The sequence below is a fragment of the Talpa occidentalis genome, unplaced genomic scaffold, assembly GCF_014898055.3.
Source record: "Talpa occidentalis isolate TD23 unplaced genomic scaffold, MPIMG_talOcc4v2.1 talOcc4.13, whole genome shotgun sequence".
Lineage (NCBI taxonomy): Eukaryota > Metazoa > Chordata > Mammalia > Eulipotyphla > Talpidae > Talpa > Talpa occidentalis.
Window position 1 is genome coordinate 84,616,171 of NW_023601322.1, and position 22,015 is coordinate 84,638,185.

The 22,015-nt window shown below is 33.8% G+C and overlaps 1 protein-coding gene across 2 annotated transcripts in view; it reads right to left on the bottom strand.

Moving 5' to 3' along the window:
• DMXL1 (Dmx like 1) overlaps nucleotides 1–22,015 on the bottom strand; it is a 122,513-nt gene that overhangs the window by 14,695 nt on the left and 85,803 nt on the right. For both annotated transcript variants that reach the window (XM_037509473.2, XM_037509474.2), the window contains 5 exons: nucleotides 9,612–9,698; nucleotides 6,943–7,064; nucleotides 5,876–6,017; nucleotides 3,902–3,962; nucleotides 315–442 (listed from right to left, as the gene is read on the bottom strand). In XM_037509473.2, coding sequence (XP_037365370.1) covers nucleotides 315–442; nucleotides 3,902–3,962; nucleotides 5,876–6,017; nucleotides 6,943–7,064; nucleotides 9,612–9,698 — 540 coding nt within the window. The remainder of the gene's footprint in view (nucleotides 1–314; nucleotides 443–3,901; nucleotides 3,963–5,875; nucleotides 6,018–6,942; nucleotides 7,065–9,611; nucleotides 9,699–22,015) is intronic.

The window sequence follows — 22,015 nt, forward strand, 5'->3', positions numbered from 1 at the left end:
ATGCAGATGATGATTAAGTAGGTTTGCAGTACATTCAATAATCTGCATTTCTAAGCATCCAGCTATTACTTGGTACTTGATCAAACGTTGAGTAGGTTCCACAGGATAAAGCAGTAGGAGTATTGAATGAAATATGTGCAATGTAAGCATTATTTGTGTGAATTTTAATAACAACAATTTTAGTAATGTTTTCATAATGTCTTCACAGCAAGACCCAAAAAAGTGTTAAGTTTTTTTTAGAAAGCCAAACTAGTAATATTTCTAAACTTCCAACATCATCAAATAATTTTCCCACTTCCATTTTTATATGTTACCTTATTTCCCTGATAGTTAAATCTCATTCTTGTAACTCTGGAACTGCCACCAGATCGAAAACAGGTTATTTGTTGAGAATGGCCCCATTCAAACATTCTGACACTTCCATCTTGAGCTCCTGTCAGATCTGCATTATGAAAGAGCAAAAAGTTCACATTTCAGTAATCTTTTGGGAAATTAATTTTTTTAATCTAACATGAAAACCTTTATGGAAGAAACACTTAAGAAGTAAGTCTGTCAGTTTACAGAGTTTACCGTGTATGAAATTTCAGTTGAATAGTCTTAACCTTAAAAACAAACAGCTATATGATGCAATTAGATTTGACTGAGTACATATCCTCACATGAAACAATAGAAGCAATTGAATCAACCCTCTATAAATTTTAATTGCTTTTAAAATTATCTCAATGATGTTTTAATAACCTTTAATAAATGACTTTTATGATAACCACTTAACAAATTCTTGGTATTATGCAAAAGTCACTCCTTCACTGTGAAACTAGTAATACTCAAATTTTCATATTTTTCTCTGGAAAAAATAAAGACCACGCAAAGTCTTAAATACCATGCTAAAGAAAAAAACCCTTTCTAATATTTTCTGATTGATCCAATATCTTAAATATATGTTATCTATTTTAGTGAGGAATAAGAATAGGCTAAATAATTACTAATTCTTCATTTTACCATTTCAAATTGTGTATTACCAGGAGACTTATTTCATCTCCCTGAGCCTGCTTCCTTCCTGTAAAAGGGTAATATTGATACATAAATCACTAGACAGTTGTGAGAAGTAAATGAAGTGATTAATATGAGTCATATAGAAATATGCCTAACATATGACTCAATTTATATTAAGTGCATCTATCATCAGTATTGATACAGTATACAATGTGAGAAATCATGTAAATGTATACAATCTACCACATTGCTAGTCATATATTATTCAAATTAACCTTTATTCCTTACCAAGTATTTAAAAGAAATGAACTTCAATTGTTTTAAAATATTTAAACAAACAAAAAAAAATATTTAAACATTGGTCTCAGGTATGAGGGTAGTAAACTTTAGTGAGATTGAGGCTATACAACTCTTTGAGCACACCCCCAATAGTCTTACTTACCTTAATTAAAAAAAATAAAATAAAATAAAGGCTAGTTGTACTTTAAAGAACACTCAAATTTTAAAAAATATTACTTGTGACTTTATTTGAAAAGAATCCTTAATATTCGGTAGCTGACATGTAAAATAAAATAATTGCTTAATACTTAATTTGGAAATTATTATAAAAAACAAAAGTTACTATAATCAGGTTATCTGAGCAAGTATCCCATATTAGTAATGAAGGGTGCTACAACATATTGGTAAGGAAAGGGTTAAATGCACCTTAAAAACCTTAATGGATGAACTATTTTTTTAAACAGAGCTATCCTTAAAAGACTTTCATTTCTATTTTAATTCAAGTCTTTAGCAGAATTGCTAATTCCTTGGAGTAGAAGTTGTTGTTTATAATAAGATTTTTTTAAAGCTCTTCTCCAAATGATCTATTGTGTAGTATCTGAAATTCAAAGTAAAAATTTTTTATAGTAATTGTTTACATTTTTTATTTTTTTAAGATTTATTTATTTATTTGTTTATTTATTTGTTTATTTATTTATACAAGCACTGGGTACAGTCAGAAGCACAGGAGGGTGAGAGAATTCACCAGAGCCAGAGCGGGGAGCAGAGCAGGCAGAAGGACTGAAGTACACTGCTGAGGGGAGCAGTGGGCGGCAGGAGAGGTCTGCGCGCCATGTGGGACCCTCCCAGGTGGCCGGGGAGCAGCTGGGGATCAAACCGGTGCCACAGAGGCTTCGGGCAGGTTTGCAACTCAGCGCTCAACCACTGCGCCACCGGGGAGGCCCCAAAGTAAAATTTTTAAAAATCCTGTCTCATAAAATTTCCACTACATAAAAAAATACGTTTTAGCTAAATTACTATTGTATTTGTGACAAGGAAAGATATATTGGGGAAAAAAATCCAGTGATTATTTTAATTAGCTTTTCATTTTTCAAGTCTCTTTATCTGATAGTTCAGTAAACAAAGAAAGTACTTAACCAAAGACAGAATGCTCTGATGTTATTTGATAACGCCAGAAAGTAAGTCCATTAATTGCCTTTGAAACAAATAGGGATCTTTTTATTTCAATTTATTGGCTTGAGGTAGAATATAATCCCTATAAACTTGTCACCTGTCAGAACATAAACTACTGAAGATGGGGAAAAAATGACATCCCATCAATATTTCAGGGAACTTCCAAACCCCACCATGTAGGTTAGATTTAATGCCAAATGTTTCCTACTTTATGATAAATAACACTTATGCTCTGTACATAAAACACACTTGACTCCTCATATTACAGAAATACCCCGATGTGAAATGGATGCCTGACTGTGGGTCCTCGCACTCACTCTATTGTGACTGTTTTTTTAAGTTCTGACTTCACATTAAATTTGTGAATAAAAACACATACTTCTAGTGTTGAATATATACTTGAGTAGTGAAAAAAGTTTTAGCATATTTGATACCTGTAGTATAAGTAACAGAAGTTAATTTCTTCCGTTTAAATATATGGTACTGTTGAACACTTCTACTGGACATTAGTCTATAACTTTAACAACAAATGCATAACAGTGTTTCAGATAATTAAGTAGAAAAGAAGGTCAGTTTTGTCATCTGTATTTTAATTGAATATCTCATTAAAAAGCCACAATTTTTTACTGGTTATTAAATTAGAGGGGATTTGGTAGGTTATGTTTTGGATCTATAAATACTATTACCATTAACTTACATGGAAAGAACTTTGTTCATTCTCAGATCCAAAAAATAACCTAACAAATTATACCAAAGAGGAAGATTCCACTTTTGGATGGAGATGGGAAGGGCTGTAATAAATATGCATTATTCTTATTATTGTGAGGCAGGACAACTTAGTGAAGGACACAACCTAAAAATAATACTAAAAAAAACTTGTAATACTTACATATCAATATAAATATTGATTCCAACCCACCAGTTTTTAAATTTTCTTTTTTCCCCCCTACTTCCATACTTCCAATAAATTCATCATTAATTATGTTCTTTGTTAAAGGAAGACTTTTGAGATTCCTATTAAGATTTGCTATTAAAATGTGAGAACTTATTAATAATCATTCCCTCTATTTACTATTAGTGTGTGTAACAGAAGACAGGCTGATAAAATATGAACACATGATCATGATATGACTCTAATCTTCATAATAAAAGGGAGGAGTGATCCTATTATGAAAGTAATAATTATCAACTACAATTTAACACTTTAAGGAGTTCAGAAATGTTCAAATTTAAATGTTTAGTTAGAAATATTAAACCAAAATGCTCAAAATTTACTGTATCAAGTTAGCCTTCTCTATTAATTCAGGAAAATCTATTTTTTATCCAATTTTAAAGATTTTTTTTGCTAGCAAACATGTCTACCAAAAAAGGAAAATAAGCGTTGACTATCTTTCAATTAAAACTTAATTAAAGCTTTCTTTAAATTCCCTAGAATAACTGTTAAATATCAACTTACAGTAAGGAAGAGTTGGATGAGAAGTCATTCTTCTGACATTATTAATGGCTTTCTTAATCATCTGTTACAAAGAAAAAAATCATTTTTTATATTTACAATGAAGAATATGGTAAAAATATAATAGTGACAGGAAATTCAAATAACATTTAATATTATGGGATTCTATAACTACTGTTAAAGGCTCTAAAAATATTAAACATGATTATAGAAATTAAATTTAGTAGATCATCTAACTTACATTTCTGTGTACATACATTTTCTGTTTTCTCCATTATCAACTAGGATCTAAGAACAAATTCACCTGAAGAATTTAGCTTTAACTTATTGCCAATTAATTTAGGATTCCATTAAATTTATTGGAATAATTTTGAATAGTTTAAGGTTAAAAAGACATACAGAAGCATGTGAGAAAAGAGGCAAAAAGAAAACCATACATTTTTCACTGTTTGGAACTGCTTATTAAATTTGAATCATGCTTTGAATGATTTACACACTTTGTTAAGTAAGAACAAATATGTGAAATATATGAAAGGAAATAATAGGCACTTTTTTTCAAACTCCAGTTTCAGAGAATGCGACACAATTCTTTGTGTGATAGTTTTCTTGCTGGTCTTTGTTTCCACACTTTCACTCTGCTTTGCATACAACAGCCAGTTATCTTTTCTAAAGTATCATTCAGGTTGTTGTTCCCCTGCTCGAAACCTTCAGATTTCCTAGTAAAAGTTTTTAAAAATCAAGTCCTTAACATGAACTCTAGGGCACAAAGTAATTGAACTCGTCACCTCTGCAGCCTCATCTACCTTCAATCAATACCTGATTGTCCTTGTTTTATTTACACCGACCTTCTTTCTATCACTTGAACACATCAAGCTCAACACCATGACAGATCCATATCCTTGTTTTCTGCTTAAAATGTTATTGTCCAGAGCCTTCCTGGTGGCGCAAGGGATTAAGTCTCAGCACTATCAAGCTACAGGCAGCCACCATAGCATGAGTTTCATCCCCGGCCAGGGAGCTGCCCACATGGCACAGCAGACCTCTCCTGTCTCACATGCTGCTCCCCTCTGCAGTGTATTTCAGTAGATCTGCCTGTTCTGCTGCCCACTGTGTCTCTGGTGAACCCATTCTTGCTGGAAGCCTACACTTTGGTTATGAAAAATATGTTTTCATTTGAAAACAACAAAAAGCTTAATAATAATATAAACTACAAAGATTTATATTTTTAAATAAGTAAATAAAAATAAAATAAAATTTAAAAAGTCATTTTCCTGTTTACCATTCAGGTCTCAACTCAAATTCCCAGACATTTTCCTCACCTCCTTGGGAAAGGCATCTGCCCTTCCATGCTCTATCCACAGCCATCCTATGTCATATTATCCCATTTTGTTATCTTTATAGCTTTTATCAGTTACAGAAATTATACATAAACACTGAAATTTGAATTTCATATACTCTTCATGTGTCACAAAATACCTTTCTTCTGAATTTTTTCAAACAACTGAAAAATGTAGACACCATTTCTTAGTATGCTGCCTATACAAAAACAGATGGTGGGCAGAATTTGACCATGGAACAAAATTTGCTGAGGCTTAATTTGGGGCAATGAGTTCCAAATAATTATTACTTAAAAATACAAATCTTTGTAGATTACATTATTTATTAAGTTTTTTGTTGTTGTTTTCAAATGAAAAGATATTTTTTTTTCTTTTTTTTCTTTTTTGGTGGGACCCTCGCTGGTGGCCGGGGATCGAACTGGCGCTGCAGAGGCTGCGGGCAGCCTCGCAACCCAGCGCTCAACCGCTGCGCTATCAGGAGAGGCCCTGAAAAGATACTTTTCATAACCAAAGTGTAGGCTTCCAGCAAGTATGACTCACTAAAAAGTTAAGAATCAAAAAAATTTTTTTAAATTACCCATTACCGATTTAACTAGGAAAAACAGCTTTTTTATACACAGATATTTTTAACTTTACATACCACAGCTGCTCCTCTGCCAGTCTGGGTACTACCAAGCCAAGGCATGTTGATTGGAGTGCCAGGGTTGCTATGAGTATATGGGGTTGTACCTTGAACAGCTGTTAGATCATCACGAGCATGTATAACCAAGAAATCTTCTGAACTATAAAAGAAAGTCAATCAGAATGAAAATAAACCATCATTCTTCTCTTTCATCTATTAGATCTGAAAGCTCTAATACAAGACTACGTTTCCATTAAACTTAGTTTTCTTTAAAAACAAAAACACTAATTCAAAGGGATATACGCACTTTTATGTTTACTGCAGCAGTATTCACAATAGCCAAGCTATGGAAAATACCTCAATCCCAATGATAGATGAGTGAATAAAGACATGATATAGATATAGACATAAATATAGATACACACACACACACTGGGATACTAAGTAAGGAAAAAAGATGAAATTTTGCCATTTGCAACAATATGGATAGAATTGGAGATGATTCTAGGAATGAAACGTAAGTCAGAAGGATAAAGACAAACAACGGATGATCTCACTCATATGTGGACTATAAAGAAGTAAAGGAAAATAAACAGACAAAATCAGAACACACAAACAAAAAAACCCTTGAAATCTCACTACAGAGCTAAGGCTACCAAAGGGAAGGGTGTGGGAGCAAAGGACGAAGGGGACACAAAGGACTGTGGTGCAGTATTACTGGTTTGTTGGTGGGAGGTGTGGTACATGAGATACATATGAAGAGATGTGAACCTGTGCTGTTAAACATTGCTGTAAGTCAAAGTTATCTCAAAAATAATTAAAAAAATAATTTTCTTCAGCTCTTAACTTCTAACTCATAAATAATAATTTTATATTCAAACAATTTCAGAGCTCTCTTTATTCTCTTCCAACCCTGAAGTTCCTTCTTTAAAGCTCCCTCTACCCCTTCTTTACTCTCTACCATGTATATCATCTTCTACTGTACTTCAACTGCAGAACATTCTTTCAAAGAATCTTTACAAGGTTCTGAGGATAACATAATTCTTACTGCAATGTAACTGAAGAAAAACAAAGTTTCAAAGTACCCTTTGGTTTCCGTTTCTGTATCATCATCTACCCAAGTATAGATCTGTGTAGCCAGAATTCCAGAAACATCCAGTTCTTGAACATCATGGCTGGAAGCAATTGCTATGCAGTTTCTATTTGCCTGAAAAATAAATCATAGCATGTATACTGGAAATTACAGTATCGCTTCCAGAAATGATAGCTTTAGGGTACAGAATATTTTTTATTTATTTATTTATTTATTTATTTATTTATTTATACAAGCACTGGGTACAGTCAGAACCGCGGGAGGGTGAGAGAATTCACCAGAGCCAGAGCAGGGAACAGAACAGGCAGAGTGACAAAATACACTGCTGAGGGGAGCAGGAGGCAGCAGGAGAGGTCTGTCGCACCATGTGGGACCCTCGCCCGGTGGCCAGGGATCAAACTGGTGCCGCAGAGGCTCTGGGCAGCTTTGCAGCCCAGCGCTCAACCGCTGTGCCACCAGGGGAGGCCCAAGGTACAGAATATTTTAACATGCTCACAAGGGAATATTTATATTTTAATTAAAATTTAAGTGTAATAATCAGGGTGAGCTTGAAGATATGAGTATGTTCTAGGAATTCAAAAGTATCCAATAGAAAGTCAGCTATAAATGGTAATGCATGTATCACTTTATTTCTTCTCCTAGCAATCTCTCTAGTTTGCTAGAATAGCACAATCTCCCTAACTTTTGCATAGTTCAAAAATATGGAGAGATGTTGAAGAAGGTAAGAACCCTGGAATACCAAATGAAAGAAACAATGGTTAATTATTCAAATAAGAGAGTATCACTTTCACCTAATGTCTTTCAAACAAGAAAAACAGAATTTGGGAAAGGATCATAAAGAAAAGATATAGGGACAGCAAAACAGTGAGGGAGATGTTAGAAGAAATGATAAATGGTAAGTTCATCAGATTAAATGATACAAGCATCTATGAATTTAAAATGCTCATCTCTAAAAAACAGAAAAATGGAAAGATTGGCAGCAAAGAAAAAAAGGATTACTATTTCTATTATGTAAAATGCTAATACAAATTATTAAGGAAAAACATAGCCATAAAAAGAAACTGTAATAAGACTGTCAGGAGCTCATTCTCCAGGGCACTCTCTTTCTGTATGTCTTGTGAGTTACTGACTGCCCTTTATTCTGCTATACTATTTCCAGGCGTATCTATATAGCTAAAGTTCTCTTCCTCCAGATCAAAAGGCAGGTATACTTACTGTTCATGAGAAAAAGTGGCGTGTTCTCTAAACTCAGCATTGCTCTCGGTTCTTTTCTATATGTGCAGAAATTATGTTGCTTTGCTCTCTCTCTCCCTGTTGCTTTGCGGAATTGTAGCTCACCAAACAAGTGTAAACAATGTTGATACTACAGTTACTGCTTTTGACATTAGTAATAAATTGCCCTTTGTCTCTGGTCCATTAACAACCTGTGTCTTTCAACATCTACTAAGTAAGTTGTATGAGCAAACTTGTTAGCTTGAACATTAGGAAACATTCCATCTATAGTTTTTGTCACAGATTATTTTTGAGATACATGAATTATGGTCTCCATAACTCCTACAAAATATATTTGCTGTTTAAGCCAAAAAATATTTGTGAAATAAAGTTGCAATAGTGATACTTAGACTGTAGCAGATTCTTAGAATGAGGAACCCTGAATTACTCAGGATAAAAACCAAACAATATGAAAGAGGACATACCCCTTAAGCAAATGGAAATTAAAAAAAAAAAAAAAACAAAAAACCAGGAATAGAAGTCACTATAAACTTTGCAGGAAAACAATTAGGGAAGACAGAAGGGGAAAATGATTAAGACATGGGGAGGGTAAGAATAAGATGGTTGTCACAGCATACCAACTTCCCTCTACAAGATGAGGTAAGTTCTGGGTATCTAATGCATAGCGTAATGACCGCAATTAATAAAACTCTATCATACACTTAAAAAAAAGAAAATGATTGAGATAAATTTCAATCTTGGATCTCTGTACCTAAGTCTACCTCTTTTGTGAGCAACTTACTAACATCTCTGAGGAGGATGTTAAGTAGGAGGCTACAGAATACAAAGAAAACACTCTAGTTGGGCAGCTACAGTTCCTGTCAAAGGAGATTTTCTTTTTTTTTTTTGAATATTTTATTTTATATAATTCTTACATCATTTTTAATTTTTGCACAATGTATGCATTTTCATTTAAATTATATTCCCCATAAAAGTGCACCCCCCACTTATTTTGGCCCTACTCCTTCCGCTCCCCATCCCTCCTCCCCAAGGAGATTTTCTATGCACCATATGTGAAGTTAAATTTTATAAAATAATGGGAACCACATTTAACATATTCATATGAGGAAAACAGAAAACCTTTTCATTGGATTACCTGTCAAACTGTACAAATTTGATGGGCTACTGCACATATAAAAACTAGATATTCTCTCTGTGTAGTAATAAAACATTATTTTATCTACTACATATCACAAATCAAATTATCAGACAATACAATCATTTTATAAAATAAAATTTATTCACACTGCAATTTAAGGACTGGGGAAATTGCTTTGGGAAGAGAAATGCTGATACTGAATAAACTGACAAAACAGGAGACATTCCCCAACTATGAATATTCCAACTATGAACAACAATCAAAGGAAAGAAAGCTGTGCGTATACTTACTCTATTAACAGCAAAGGCTGTAATGATATCAGATTCTTTATGAATAATTCTTGCTTTCCCCCCAGGATATCCCAAATCTGCTTCTATCTAAATGGAGGGAAAGAAAACACAGAAGTATGCCATTTTATTAATACAAAAAAGAATATACTTGCATAAATTATTTAAGAAACTTTCTAGATATGTCAATCCCAAAAGTACTATTTAACATGCTAATTATCCCTAAGACAAAATTTTATTTGGCAAGGAAATTTAATATTTTTCAGACTTGCTTTTTCACATACAAAAATATGCTAATAAAATACAACTTAATTAATTGCGTCTTTCCAAGCAGCAATGAATTAAAATTAAAGGATTAAGACATTCTAATTTTTGAAGTAAAATCCTAGTATCATAATCCTTTTGCAGTATTGTACAAAATTTTAAAGGTTAGATACTATGTATTTTAGGTTTTGCAGATAGTACAGGGTCTCTGTTGCACATTCTTTTTTTTTTTTTTTTTTTAACCTTTTAAAAATGTAAAGACCCTTTGTAGCTTACACAGAAGAACAGACTGGATAGGGCCAGTTAAATGCAGCTTTCCGACTTCTGTTCTAACGTAACTATTAATTTCAAGAAGAAATTGTGCCCAAGTCAGTAATAGTTTGGGTAACTAAATAAACCATAATTCATTGTATTTTAAATGAGGGAGATATATTTGACGTTCTGCTTATCCCAGAGGGATAAAACACCTTTGAAGTCAGAATAGAGTACTAAACAAAATCAACATTTACTAAAATAAGCAGAGTTGTAAGAAGAAGAGGCTATTACTGAAAGTTGAAAATGTCTAAAATGTTTCATAACTCATTGTGAAGTACTCACGTTATTAATTCAAAACTAGCATACAATAAATTTACATCCTGCCTAATTTACATCAATAAATTTACACCAATGCTTGTCCACTGTTTAACAGTAAAATTGAATAGAGTTAGCAGCTTTTTTAAAAGTGGCAACCAAAACGACTTCAATTGCCAGGCTGAAGAGACAACCAAATCAAAATAATTCTAACAAAATTTATAGTCACTGGATTTAAGATGTTAAATATAGTTAAGCTAAAATGCAATTTAATCACAAACAAAAGAATTTCAGTGTTTACTAAACATTTTGGTTGCTTTCAGGGTGAACTCCTTTTCTAAGAAAAGGCTTAGCTCTGGCTACTAGAGGTTCATCAACTAGTATTAATGTATTAAACTCTGTAATTTTATGACAAAATCCCAATTTGGCAAGGTATTTTCCTGTTACAGAAAGTAGACTAAGTGTCCACTAGTGAATTTTGAAGAAATTTGAAACAGAGACATGAGACTTCATAGAATCAAGGGATATATACTATCCGCTGGTAATGGTTGGGTAGGTAGATGGGTGAGTGGGGAAAAACATCAGTTTCATTAACAGCATTTCTTCAAACTTAACACCTTTCTGCCTTAAGGGCAGAAAAGTCTCACAGGCAGGAAATGATAATGGTTGAAATTAGGATAAACTTTGCTAATAGATTGAAATTGCAATATAAGTGAAAGAGAGGAGGCAAGTATGACTCTTAGTTTTAAGGCTGAGTAAACAGAAAACTACATGTTTTGACATTTGGGGCTAGATGTTTAAACATGGAAGTCTGGAACTCAGGAAGTAAGTGTGCCTAACAACATTTAAGAGTTATCAGACTGTGAATGACATGTAAGCCATGAAATAACCCAAAGAGAAAATAAAGATAGGGAAGAAAAAGAGGTTAGAACTGAAATTCCTGGGATACCCAAAATTGGCTGTGATCAGCAATACCAAATGTTACTAAAAAGCTGAATTACAGAAAGAGAATTGACTACTGAATTTACCGCTGACTACTAAGGTAAATAGTGGCTTTGACTAGGAAAATCTTAGTGGAGTAGATTAAAGATAATACCCAACTTCATTAGAGAGATATGTCTAGGAAATAAGGGTAAACTCACTGACATAGTAACTGAGTTGATAATGTTTTATTTCTTATGTTGGGTGGTTCCTACCTGTTGTTTGCAATGTTACTCTTAATGTTCGTGAATGACTTTATTGGTAACTCTATAAATAAATTTTGCTAAATGGGATTAGTAAAATAGGGTGAAATCAGATTCAAAAGTAGCTTTGTTTGGCTTTCATTTGAAAGATAATGCACTATATTTGTTCATGCTGATAAAACTACTTTAGAGAGAGATAAAATTTTATTATGGAAGGGATAACTACTGAAACAAAGTCCTTCAGTAGGTCAGAGCAAACAAAGAGAGTCAGTGCAAAAGTACACTTGATGTTGGATAAAAGTGCAGTTCATCTACTATTAGAGATGAAATATTGGAAATATGACCAAAGTGGGAAAAATGAAAATGAAAAGATAAACTTACTATAGAATAATTTATTAAGGTTGCTGGGATTTGTGCTATTTATCTTGAAGAAGACAAGACCCCGCAGTTTGTGTTTTTTCCATGTTTTGCTCTTCGGGTACAGACACAAGTAGAGAGAGGTTTGGGAATTTTCAAGTCAAGTACAGAGTAGAGAGAACAGGGTAAAAGGACTGAGGATACTTGCCAGAGAATGATCACAATGATAGACTATGGACTCTAAGCTGGGAAAGGAAGGAAATAGGGATAGCTAAAACTAAACATAGAATTACTACATGATTCAACAATTTCACTTCTGCTTACATACGTAAAAGAACAGAACTCTCAGGTTACGAGTATAATTTAATTTGTGAACAGTCACATAACAAAATCACATTAAAAAATAATGAATATGGTCATAAAGGCCTTCTTAATGTAAGGTCTCAAGTAAACTTTATAAAACTTGATTGGGCTGGCTATATGAGGAGATACAATTATGAATATTAGTGCTAAAATGATTTTAGAGATTATGCAGATGGAAAAACTAAACAGAATTACTACATGATTCAACAATTTTATTTCTGGTTACATATGTAAAAGAACTGAATACAGGATAATGAACTACTACTACACACTTACTAAAATGGCTGAAATAAAAAGACTAACCAATACCAAGTGTTACTGAGATGTGAAGCAAGTAAGATTTCATATAATGCTGCTGGGAATGTAAAATGGTACAACCAAGTTGGGAAACAGTTGAACAGTTTCTAAAAAAGTTAAACACCCACTTACGATGATCTAGTCATTCCACTCCTAAGCATTTACACAAGAGAAATGAAAGCATATGCACATAAAGAGATGTATACATGAATATTCAAAGCAGTTGTATTTTAAGCAGCCCTGAAATGCAAAATGCTCAAGTATTTATCAACAGGTAAATGGATAAACATAAATTACAGAAAATGCAAACTAATCTATAATAACAGGAAGGATATAGATAGGTGCTTGGAAAGGAAGAAGACAGTGGGAAGAGGGATAAAGCAAGGAAGGGATTAAAATTCTGGGGTTATGATAGGTATATTTGCTATCCTGACTGTGTGGTACTATGAGGCTTTGCTATCCTGAGGTATATACATATGCTAAAATTGATCAAACTCTACACTTCATGCAGTTCTTTTAAGTCAGATATATTTAATAAGTCTGTTTAAAATAAGACTGTAGCTGACAGCTTGAAAGATTCTGACAAAAAATGACCAAAATGTTAATCAAATAAAATGACTGCATTTTAATGTAGTGTGATGACATAGAAATTCAACCTTCTGATTATTAACATTAAGTAGCATCAAAAGAAAAGTCTTTAGGTAACAATTCCTGATAATCTATAAAGTATAGCAATTAAAGATTACTCAAACAATTAAGCTTTGAATTTATTAAGCTTTGAATTACATTCTTTCAAAACACCCAAAGGCCATTAGAAATACACAGGCCATCTATATCTATTTCATCAAAGTTATAGTTATAATTCATATTTGACATCAAATCAATTGTATTTATTAGCTACACAGAATTATTTCACCTATTTTACTAAACGATTCTTTTGGTAAAGAATAAGAGGTGGAAATTAGTAGGCTTAACAAAATCTTTTCAGAAAATTTCCCCTAAAAAATTACTATGAGGTTACCTTAAAATTAGTGAATCATACACAATATGAAAAACATGACTTATATAGTCAATATGAGAGTAATATTTGAATATGTGATGCCAGAGTATTTATTTCATGATTGTATAAACTTGCATTCTTTATGCTCTTGTTCATACAAATATTGGAACAAAGTCCATGTGCTATAAGCTATTCCTATCAGTAAAATAAAAGTTATATATGCATCCTTTCTTCAAAAAAAGGTTATGTAATAATATTTGATTTATTTTAAGGAATTTTCATAGGATAGAACTTTGAGAGTGATAACTGCAGAAATGGAACAATACTACGACGACAGTGGCTGTTGTGAACACATTTTATTAAGAACTTCAGTTTATTTACTGCTTTTACTCAGTAGCCAAAACAGGATAGACATTCAACTCCTTTAAAATTGCATTCTCTTATTCACAAAACAGAACAATACTTGAAATTGCAACAGTTGTTAAAATAAGGGTAATTTAAGGGAACAGTTAATTAATTATATCAGAAACAAACTTCAGTACAAAAGTAAAATGCAAACATTTGTTTTTCTTGTTAAAGAATGCAATTTCTAATTTCAGTTGAATGACACTTTGTACCTTATTGATGTTTGGCTCCTCCATCATAGAATTTTTGATAGTTTCACAGTTGTCCCCTAATGACTTCATCAAGAAAGAATAACCATATGACAAAGTGTAAAGACGAGATGTAACATGCAACACTGGAGATTTTTTTTAATATTTTAAACCAAATTTGCTAGAAAACAATACTAGACACAGATACCAGTTTTTCAAAATTTCATTTATCTTAAAAGAATCATGTGTGGGGGTGCACAGTTAGGTGCTGGGGAAAATTTAATCCATCAGAACTCATTGACCACTACTGTAAATGACTCTACTTCCTAAGAAATTTTCACTCATACAAATTATTCTGAAGTGCTGACATTAAAGCAAAACTGATTCCAAAGCATTTTATATTACAGAATCTAGAGCTACTAGTGCCAGTCATCACTTAATCATTTTGACAGGTTCTTAAAAACTACAACTTTCAATTATGTTATTCGAGGACCTGCTTTTGTTATAAGTTGCTTGAAATTGTAGTTGTGTTTTATTTAAAGTTGTAGTTTTTCGAAGAAGAAGAAATCAAAAACTACAACTTTAAAGCACAACTACAATTTCAAGCAACTTATAACAAAAGCAGGTCCTCCAATAACTTAATTGAAACACCATTTCACCCAGTGTTGGATGGGATATTTTCCCTCACACTGAAACAATTAATTCAGTGAACTATTTTATCAATGCTACTCTATCTTGTCTCCATTATGATACCTCCTTAAAAAAAACTGAAATAGTGGAGGGAGGGAAGGGATTGGGGTCAAAATGGGGGGGTTGAAATTGTATGGGGAATATAAAAATAAAATTTATTATAAAAAAAAGTCATATATATTAGACAAATGGTAAAACAAGGCTGAAAAATGTATATTCTGTCATATATAATTTAAATGTAAAATAGCATTGTTTATAAATATTGATATATATAAAAAAAATTAAACAATGTGCTATGAAAAAAAAATATTAAAGCTATATATTCCATCATTCTTCAAAAAAAAAAAACAAAACTGAAATAAACATTTTTGATTTCTAAGTTTCTAATTATCTCATGATTTAAAAAGAAATAGTCATGAACTGCTAAGAAGCACAAATCCATCTTAAAAGGGTATTAACACTTGTTAAAGAAAAAGTTGAATGATTTTAACACCTTTACTTCTTAGACAATGAAAGTACACAAAAACAGAATTGGGGCTAAAGATACAGTTAAGCATATTTTTCTTCTTCCTATACTAAACTTTCAGTAAGAACAAAGAGGGTATACTTTTTATTTTAAAAATGCATGTACATCACATAGGAAAAGAAAGGATCAGAGGACACACAAGGATTCTGTCAGATGAAAAAGATGTAAAATTTCATTTTCAGACATACAAAGGAATAAAGAAACAGCACTTTTCAAAATACATTCCGTCATCTCCAATCCAAAATATAGGGCTTGTCATGTGTCTATTTTCTGAGCATCTGGAAAGTCATGGTGACTTAGACTACCATATTACTTTTAAAAAAAAGAGATCTTGGGGCCTCCCCAGTGGCGCAGCGGGTTGAACACAGCGCTATGAAGCTGTCCACAGCCTCCGTAGCAAGGATTCAATTCCCGGCCGGCCAGGGCGATTCCCATATGTTGCGGCAGACCTCTCCTGTCTTGCCTGCTGCCCCCTCAGCAGTGTATTTTGATCCTTCTGCCTGTTCTGTTCCCTGCTCTGTCTCTGGTGAATCTTCTCACCCTACCGCGTCTCTGGCCTATACCCCAGTTCTTGTATAAAAATAAATAAATTTTTAAAAAAAGAGAGAGAGAGATTTTGTTTTGTTAATACCAAAAACAGAATATCAACTATCTGCTAAAGATTAAATAATCTTGTACCAAACTCTATAAAGTTAATCTAAACAATTTCATTCAATCTATATTTTACTATATAGACTTTTTATTTTAATATTCCTTTCAACAAATGTCACTATCTTAAGGGAGTAACACCATCAAAAAATAAATAAATAAATAAATAAAAACACCCCCCAAAATGATACATGCCAGATTTTAAAATACTGTTTTAAGTTAAAAATACTGTTAAAATCACTACAAAGTAAGAAAATGCTCACACATTTTGCAGAAAAACAGATGAAAAGTCAGACAAAATACAAAAGTACAGGTAGTTATAAAGCTTTTAGCGCAATACTCAGATTCATGCTTTTGACCAAAATAATTACAATACAAAAATAACTTCAAATTTTTCTTAAGATTATCATAAACAGATCCCCCATTTTGGCTCTCCGCCAGCTCGCAGCATCCGGCCAGCTCTGAGAGTGCCTTTGGGTTTCCAGGTCGGCGGATCAGGACAAATGAAGTGATTGAATTTTATATTTGATGAACTATAACCATAAGTAACAGCATAACCAGTATTTATCAATCTGTGGAAAAGGATCCAGTGATCCAAACCAATAAGAGCTCAAGGATTAAAAGTCTGCAGACCGCAGTCCAAGACCAGAGCGGGAGCAGGAACCCACCGCCGGGGCAGACCAGGCGCACAGGGGAGTGTGTCCCCACATTGGCATTTTAGAACAGGACCTTTCTCCAGTAAAGACTGCTTGAAACTGACAGATGACTCCTGGAGGAACCAGAAGAGAGCAGAGAAGCTCACCCAAGATGCCGGCCAGTCCCAACTACACAGTGTCCCAACGCATATGGCAAATTAGAAAACAGACAGTAGGGAGGAGAAGAACCACACGCAACCTAGCAACTCCCCAGGGAAAAAGCACACCACAAAAAGGAAAGCAGCCCCCAGATTGCAACGACAGTAACTTGGAAGAACTTCTGAGCCTTCCAGAAAGAGAATTTAAAATTGCCGTGATTAAAAAACTGACAGAAGTCATAAAGGAAAACAATGATAAGGGAAAAATAATCAACGATCAGAAGAATGCAATTGAGTCCCTAGAGAGGGAAAACAATGGTCAGAAGAATGAAATTGAGTCCCTAAAGAGGGAAGTAAAAGAAATGCAGGAGATCAAAGAATTAATGGAAGAACTAAAGAATTCTGGGAAAAGCAATGAAAGCAGAATAGACGAAATGGAAGAACGAATAAGTAATCTCGAAGACACAGAAATAAAAAGAACCAAAACAGAAAAGGAAAGAGAAGTACGAAGGAAAAAGAACGAAGAAGACTTCGGGAACTATCTGACTCATGAGGAAAGGAAATATAAGAGTTATAGGAATACCAGAAGGAGAGGAGAGAGATGTAGGAACAGAGAAAATATTCAAGAGATAATTGAAGAGAACTTCCCAAATGTGAAGAAGGAGCTGAAAATTGATATACAAGAAGCAAGAAGAACATCAAACTTCACGACGAAGGAAAAATACAGCAAGACACATAATAGTAAAGCTCCCAAGAATCCAGACAAGGAAAAATAATGAAGCTGGCAAGAGGAAGAAACAGATAACATTCAAAGGAAAGCCAATCAGGCTGACATCAGACTTCTCCGAGAAACACTATGGGCAAGGAGAGAATGAAGGACATAGTCAACAGACTCCAAGAAAACAGATGCCAACAAGAATTCTCTATCCCGCAAAGCTCTCCTTTCTTTTGAAGAAAGAATATGGACCTTCCCAGACAAACAGAAACTCCGGAATTTCATTGCAACTAACCCCCACTCCAAAAATACTACAAGGAGTCCTAAAGCCAGAACCTCAGAGGGACGAATAACAATGAAAGAAGGCCAAAAAAAAAAAAAGTTATTAAAAGAATAAATAAATAAAATCAAAGGAAAGACAAACACAATGGCAAATACAGATGCTAACATATCAATATTAACTCTAAATGTAAATGGACTAAACTCTTCAATAAAAGACACAGAGTTGCAGCCTGGATTAAGAAACAAAACCCAACCTTTTGCTGTCTCCAGGAAACACATTTAGCTACAAAAGATAAAAATAGGCTCAAAGTTAAAGGATGGAAAACAATCCTACAAGCAAATGGACCAAAAAGAAAGCAGGAAGCTATACTTATATCAGATAAACAGATTTCAAACTCAAAAAGATAAAAGAGACCCAATGGTCACTACATTATGATCAAGGGACAATACTTCAAGAAGAATAACACTCATTAACATATACTCACCAAACGAAGGAGCACCAAAATATATCAGACAACTGTTATCCTCTCTAAAACAGACATCAGAGAAAACACATACGTAGTGGGAGACTTCAACACACCACTATCAACAATGGATAGATCAACAAGACAAAAAATAAGTAAAGAAACCAAAGCTCTAAATAAGGACCTAGAGCAATTGGGCTTAACAGACATCTATAGAACACTAAACCCCAAAAAAACGGAGTACACATTTTTCTCAAGCGCACACGGAACATTCTCCAGGATCGATCACATACTGGGGCACAAGACAAACATCAACAGATACACCAAGATTGAAATCATATCAAACCATCTTTTCTGACCATGAAGGCATCAAACTAGAAATAAACCATAAAAAGAAGGCAAGGAACTTTCCTACCTCATGGAGATTAAAACCACACTATTGGAAGACCACTGGACTAATGAGGAGATCAAAGAAGAAATCAAAAAATTCTTTGAATTGAACGACAAGAGAGGACACCATATCCTAAATGTATGGATGCAGCAAAAGCAGAATAAGAGGAAAATATATATAGCAATAGAAGCTCACATCAAGAAAAACAAGAAAGAACTCAAAAGAACAACCTAATCTCAGCTCAAAGATCTAGAAAAAGAACAACAAAAAAAACCCCAAAACCAGTAGAAGAAAAAGAAATAATAAAAACAAAAGCAGAAATAATGAAATGAAACTAAAAAAACAATCCAAAAGATCAATGAAACCCAGAGCTGGTTCTTTGAAAAATCAATAAAATAGACAAACCCTAGCCAGGCTCACAAGGAAAAAAGGGAGAAGCACAAATAAACAGGATCATCAATGAAAGAGGAGAAATCACAACGGACACAGAGGAAATCAAAAGAATAATCAGTAACTTCTATGAACAGTTATATGGAAACAAGTTTAACTAGAGGAGATGGACAAATTCCAACACTCTACAATCACCCAAAGCTAGATAAAGAAGAAATAGAACACCTAAACAGACCAATTACAAGCAGCAAAATTGAAATGGTAATCAAAAACCTCCCCAAAAACAAAAGCCCGGGACCTGATGGATTTACAAATGAATTCTACCAGACATTCAGAGACGAATTAGTGCCTATCCTTCACAAACTCTTCCAAAAAATTGAGAAGGAAGGGACAATACCAAACACGTTCTATGAAGCCAACATTACACTAATACCAAAACCAAACAAGGACAACACAAAAAAGGAAAACTACAGGCCAATCTCCCTAATGAACACTGATGCAAAAATCCTCAATAAAATTTTAGCTATCAGAATCCAACAATGCATCCATAAGATAATCACCACGACCAAGTAGGATTCATTCCAGGGACACAAGGATGGTTTAACATCCGAAAATCAATCAACGTTATCCAACACATCAACAAAAAGAAATATAAAAACCATATGATAATATCAATAGATGCTGAGAAAGCTTTCGACAAGTGCACCCATTCATGATAAAAGCCCTTTTGAAATTCTTGGGATACAAGGAACATACCTCAACATCATAAAGGCCATCTATGACAAGCCAACAGCCAGTATCATTCTCAATGGTGAAAAGCTGAAAGCAATTCCATTAAGATCTGGAGCAGACAAGGAGTCCACTCTCACCACTGCTTTTCAATTAATACTGGAAGTCCTAGCCAGAGCAATAAGACAAGAGAAAGACATCCAAGGAATCCAAATAGGAAAAGAAGAAGTCAAACTATCACTATTTGCAGATGATATATATAATATACATAGAGAAACCCAAAAAGTCCACAGAAAAACCTAATTCAACTCATCAATCAGTTCAGTAAAGTGCAGGATACAAAATCAACACGCAAAAGTCAGTAGCCTTCCAATACACAAACAATAAATCTGAAAGAAGAAGAAATCAAAAAAACCATCCCTTTTTTTATTGAAAACAAAAAAAATCAAACATTTGGGAATAAATAACAAAAGAGGTAAAGGACCTATACAAAGAAAACTATAAAAACACTGTTAAAGAAATAGAAAAGACACAAAGAAATGGAAAGACATCCCTGCTCATGGATTGGAAGAATAAAACATTATTAAAATGGCCATCCTTCCAAAAGCAATATACAGATTCAATGCTATTCCAATCAAAATTTCAATGTCATTCTTCAAAGAAATAGAACAATTATTGATGAAATTCATATGGAATCACAAAAAACCCCGAATAGCCAAAGCTCTCCTGAAAAAAAAAAGAAGGGAATGGAGGCATCACACTCCCAGACTTCAAACTATACTACAAAGCCATAATCATCAAACTGCATGGTATTGGAACAGAGACAGGACATACAGACCAATGGAATCGAATAGAAAATCCAGAAATAAACCCACAGATTTATGGTCAACTAATCTTTGACAAAGGAGCAAAGACTATGCATTGGAGCAAAGAAAGTTGTTCAATAAATGGTGCTGGAAAACTGGGTCGCTACATGCAAAAGAATGAAGCTTGACCACTACCTCACACCATACACAAAAATCAACTCAAATGGATTAAAAACTAGACATAAGACCTGAAACCATAAAATATATAGAAGGAAATATAGGCGAAATACTACGTGATTTGCACATCAAAGACATCTTTTACAGACACATCACCCAAAGCAGCGATAGTGAAGGCGAAGATAAACAGCTGGGACTACATCAAATTAAAGAGCTTCTGCACAGCAAAAGAGACATAACAAAAACAAAGAGAAACCCACCAACTGGGAGAAACATTTTTGCACCCAACACTAATGATAAAGGACTGATCACAAAAATCTGCAAAGAGCTGATGAGACTTAACAACAACAAAGAAAAGAATCCAGTCAAAAAATGGCGCAGAGAGCTAAAAAGAAACTTCTCTGAAGAGGAAATGCAAATGGCCAACAGGCATATGAAAAAATGTTCAACATCACTTGTCATCAGGAAATGCAAATCAAAACTACCATGAGATACCATCTTACACCAGTGAGAAATGGCACATATTAAAAAAATAGCAACAACAATGTTGGCGAGGGTGTGGGAGAAAAAGGAACTCTTCTGCACTGTTGGTGGGAGTGCAAACTGGTCCAACCACTGTGGAGAGCTGTGTGGAGATTTCTGGACCTACTAAACATAGAGCTTCCATATGATCCAGCAATTCCACTCCTAGGTATTTACCCAAAGGACACAGAAACATCAATTCCAAAGAGCACTGCACCCCTATGTTTTAAAGCAGCACTGTTTACAATAGCTAAGCTTTGGAAACAACCCAAATGCCCAAAAATAGATGACTGGATCAAGAAGATGTGGTACATAATATACCATGGAATATTAACTCAGCATTCAAAAAAGATAAACACATGCAATTTGCAGCAACATGGATGGCTACTGGAAGGGATCATGCTCAGCGAAATAAGCCAAAAGAAAAAAAGAATAAATACGGATGGTCTCACTCATAGCAGGAATCTAGAAAACTTAAATAGGGACCAGAAACGAAACAGTAACTATAAGAAAGTCTGAAAATCAAAATCAACAAAAACTAGGAACCAGAGACACTTTTAGGGGGGGCGGGTGGAGGGGAGGGATTGGGGTCAGAATGGGGGGGCTGCAAATTGTATGGGGAATATAAAAATAAAATTATTATAAA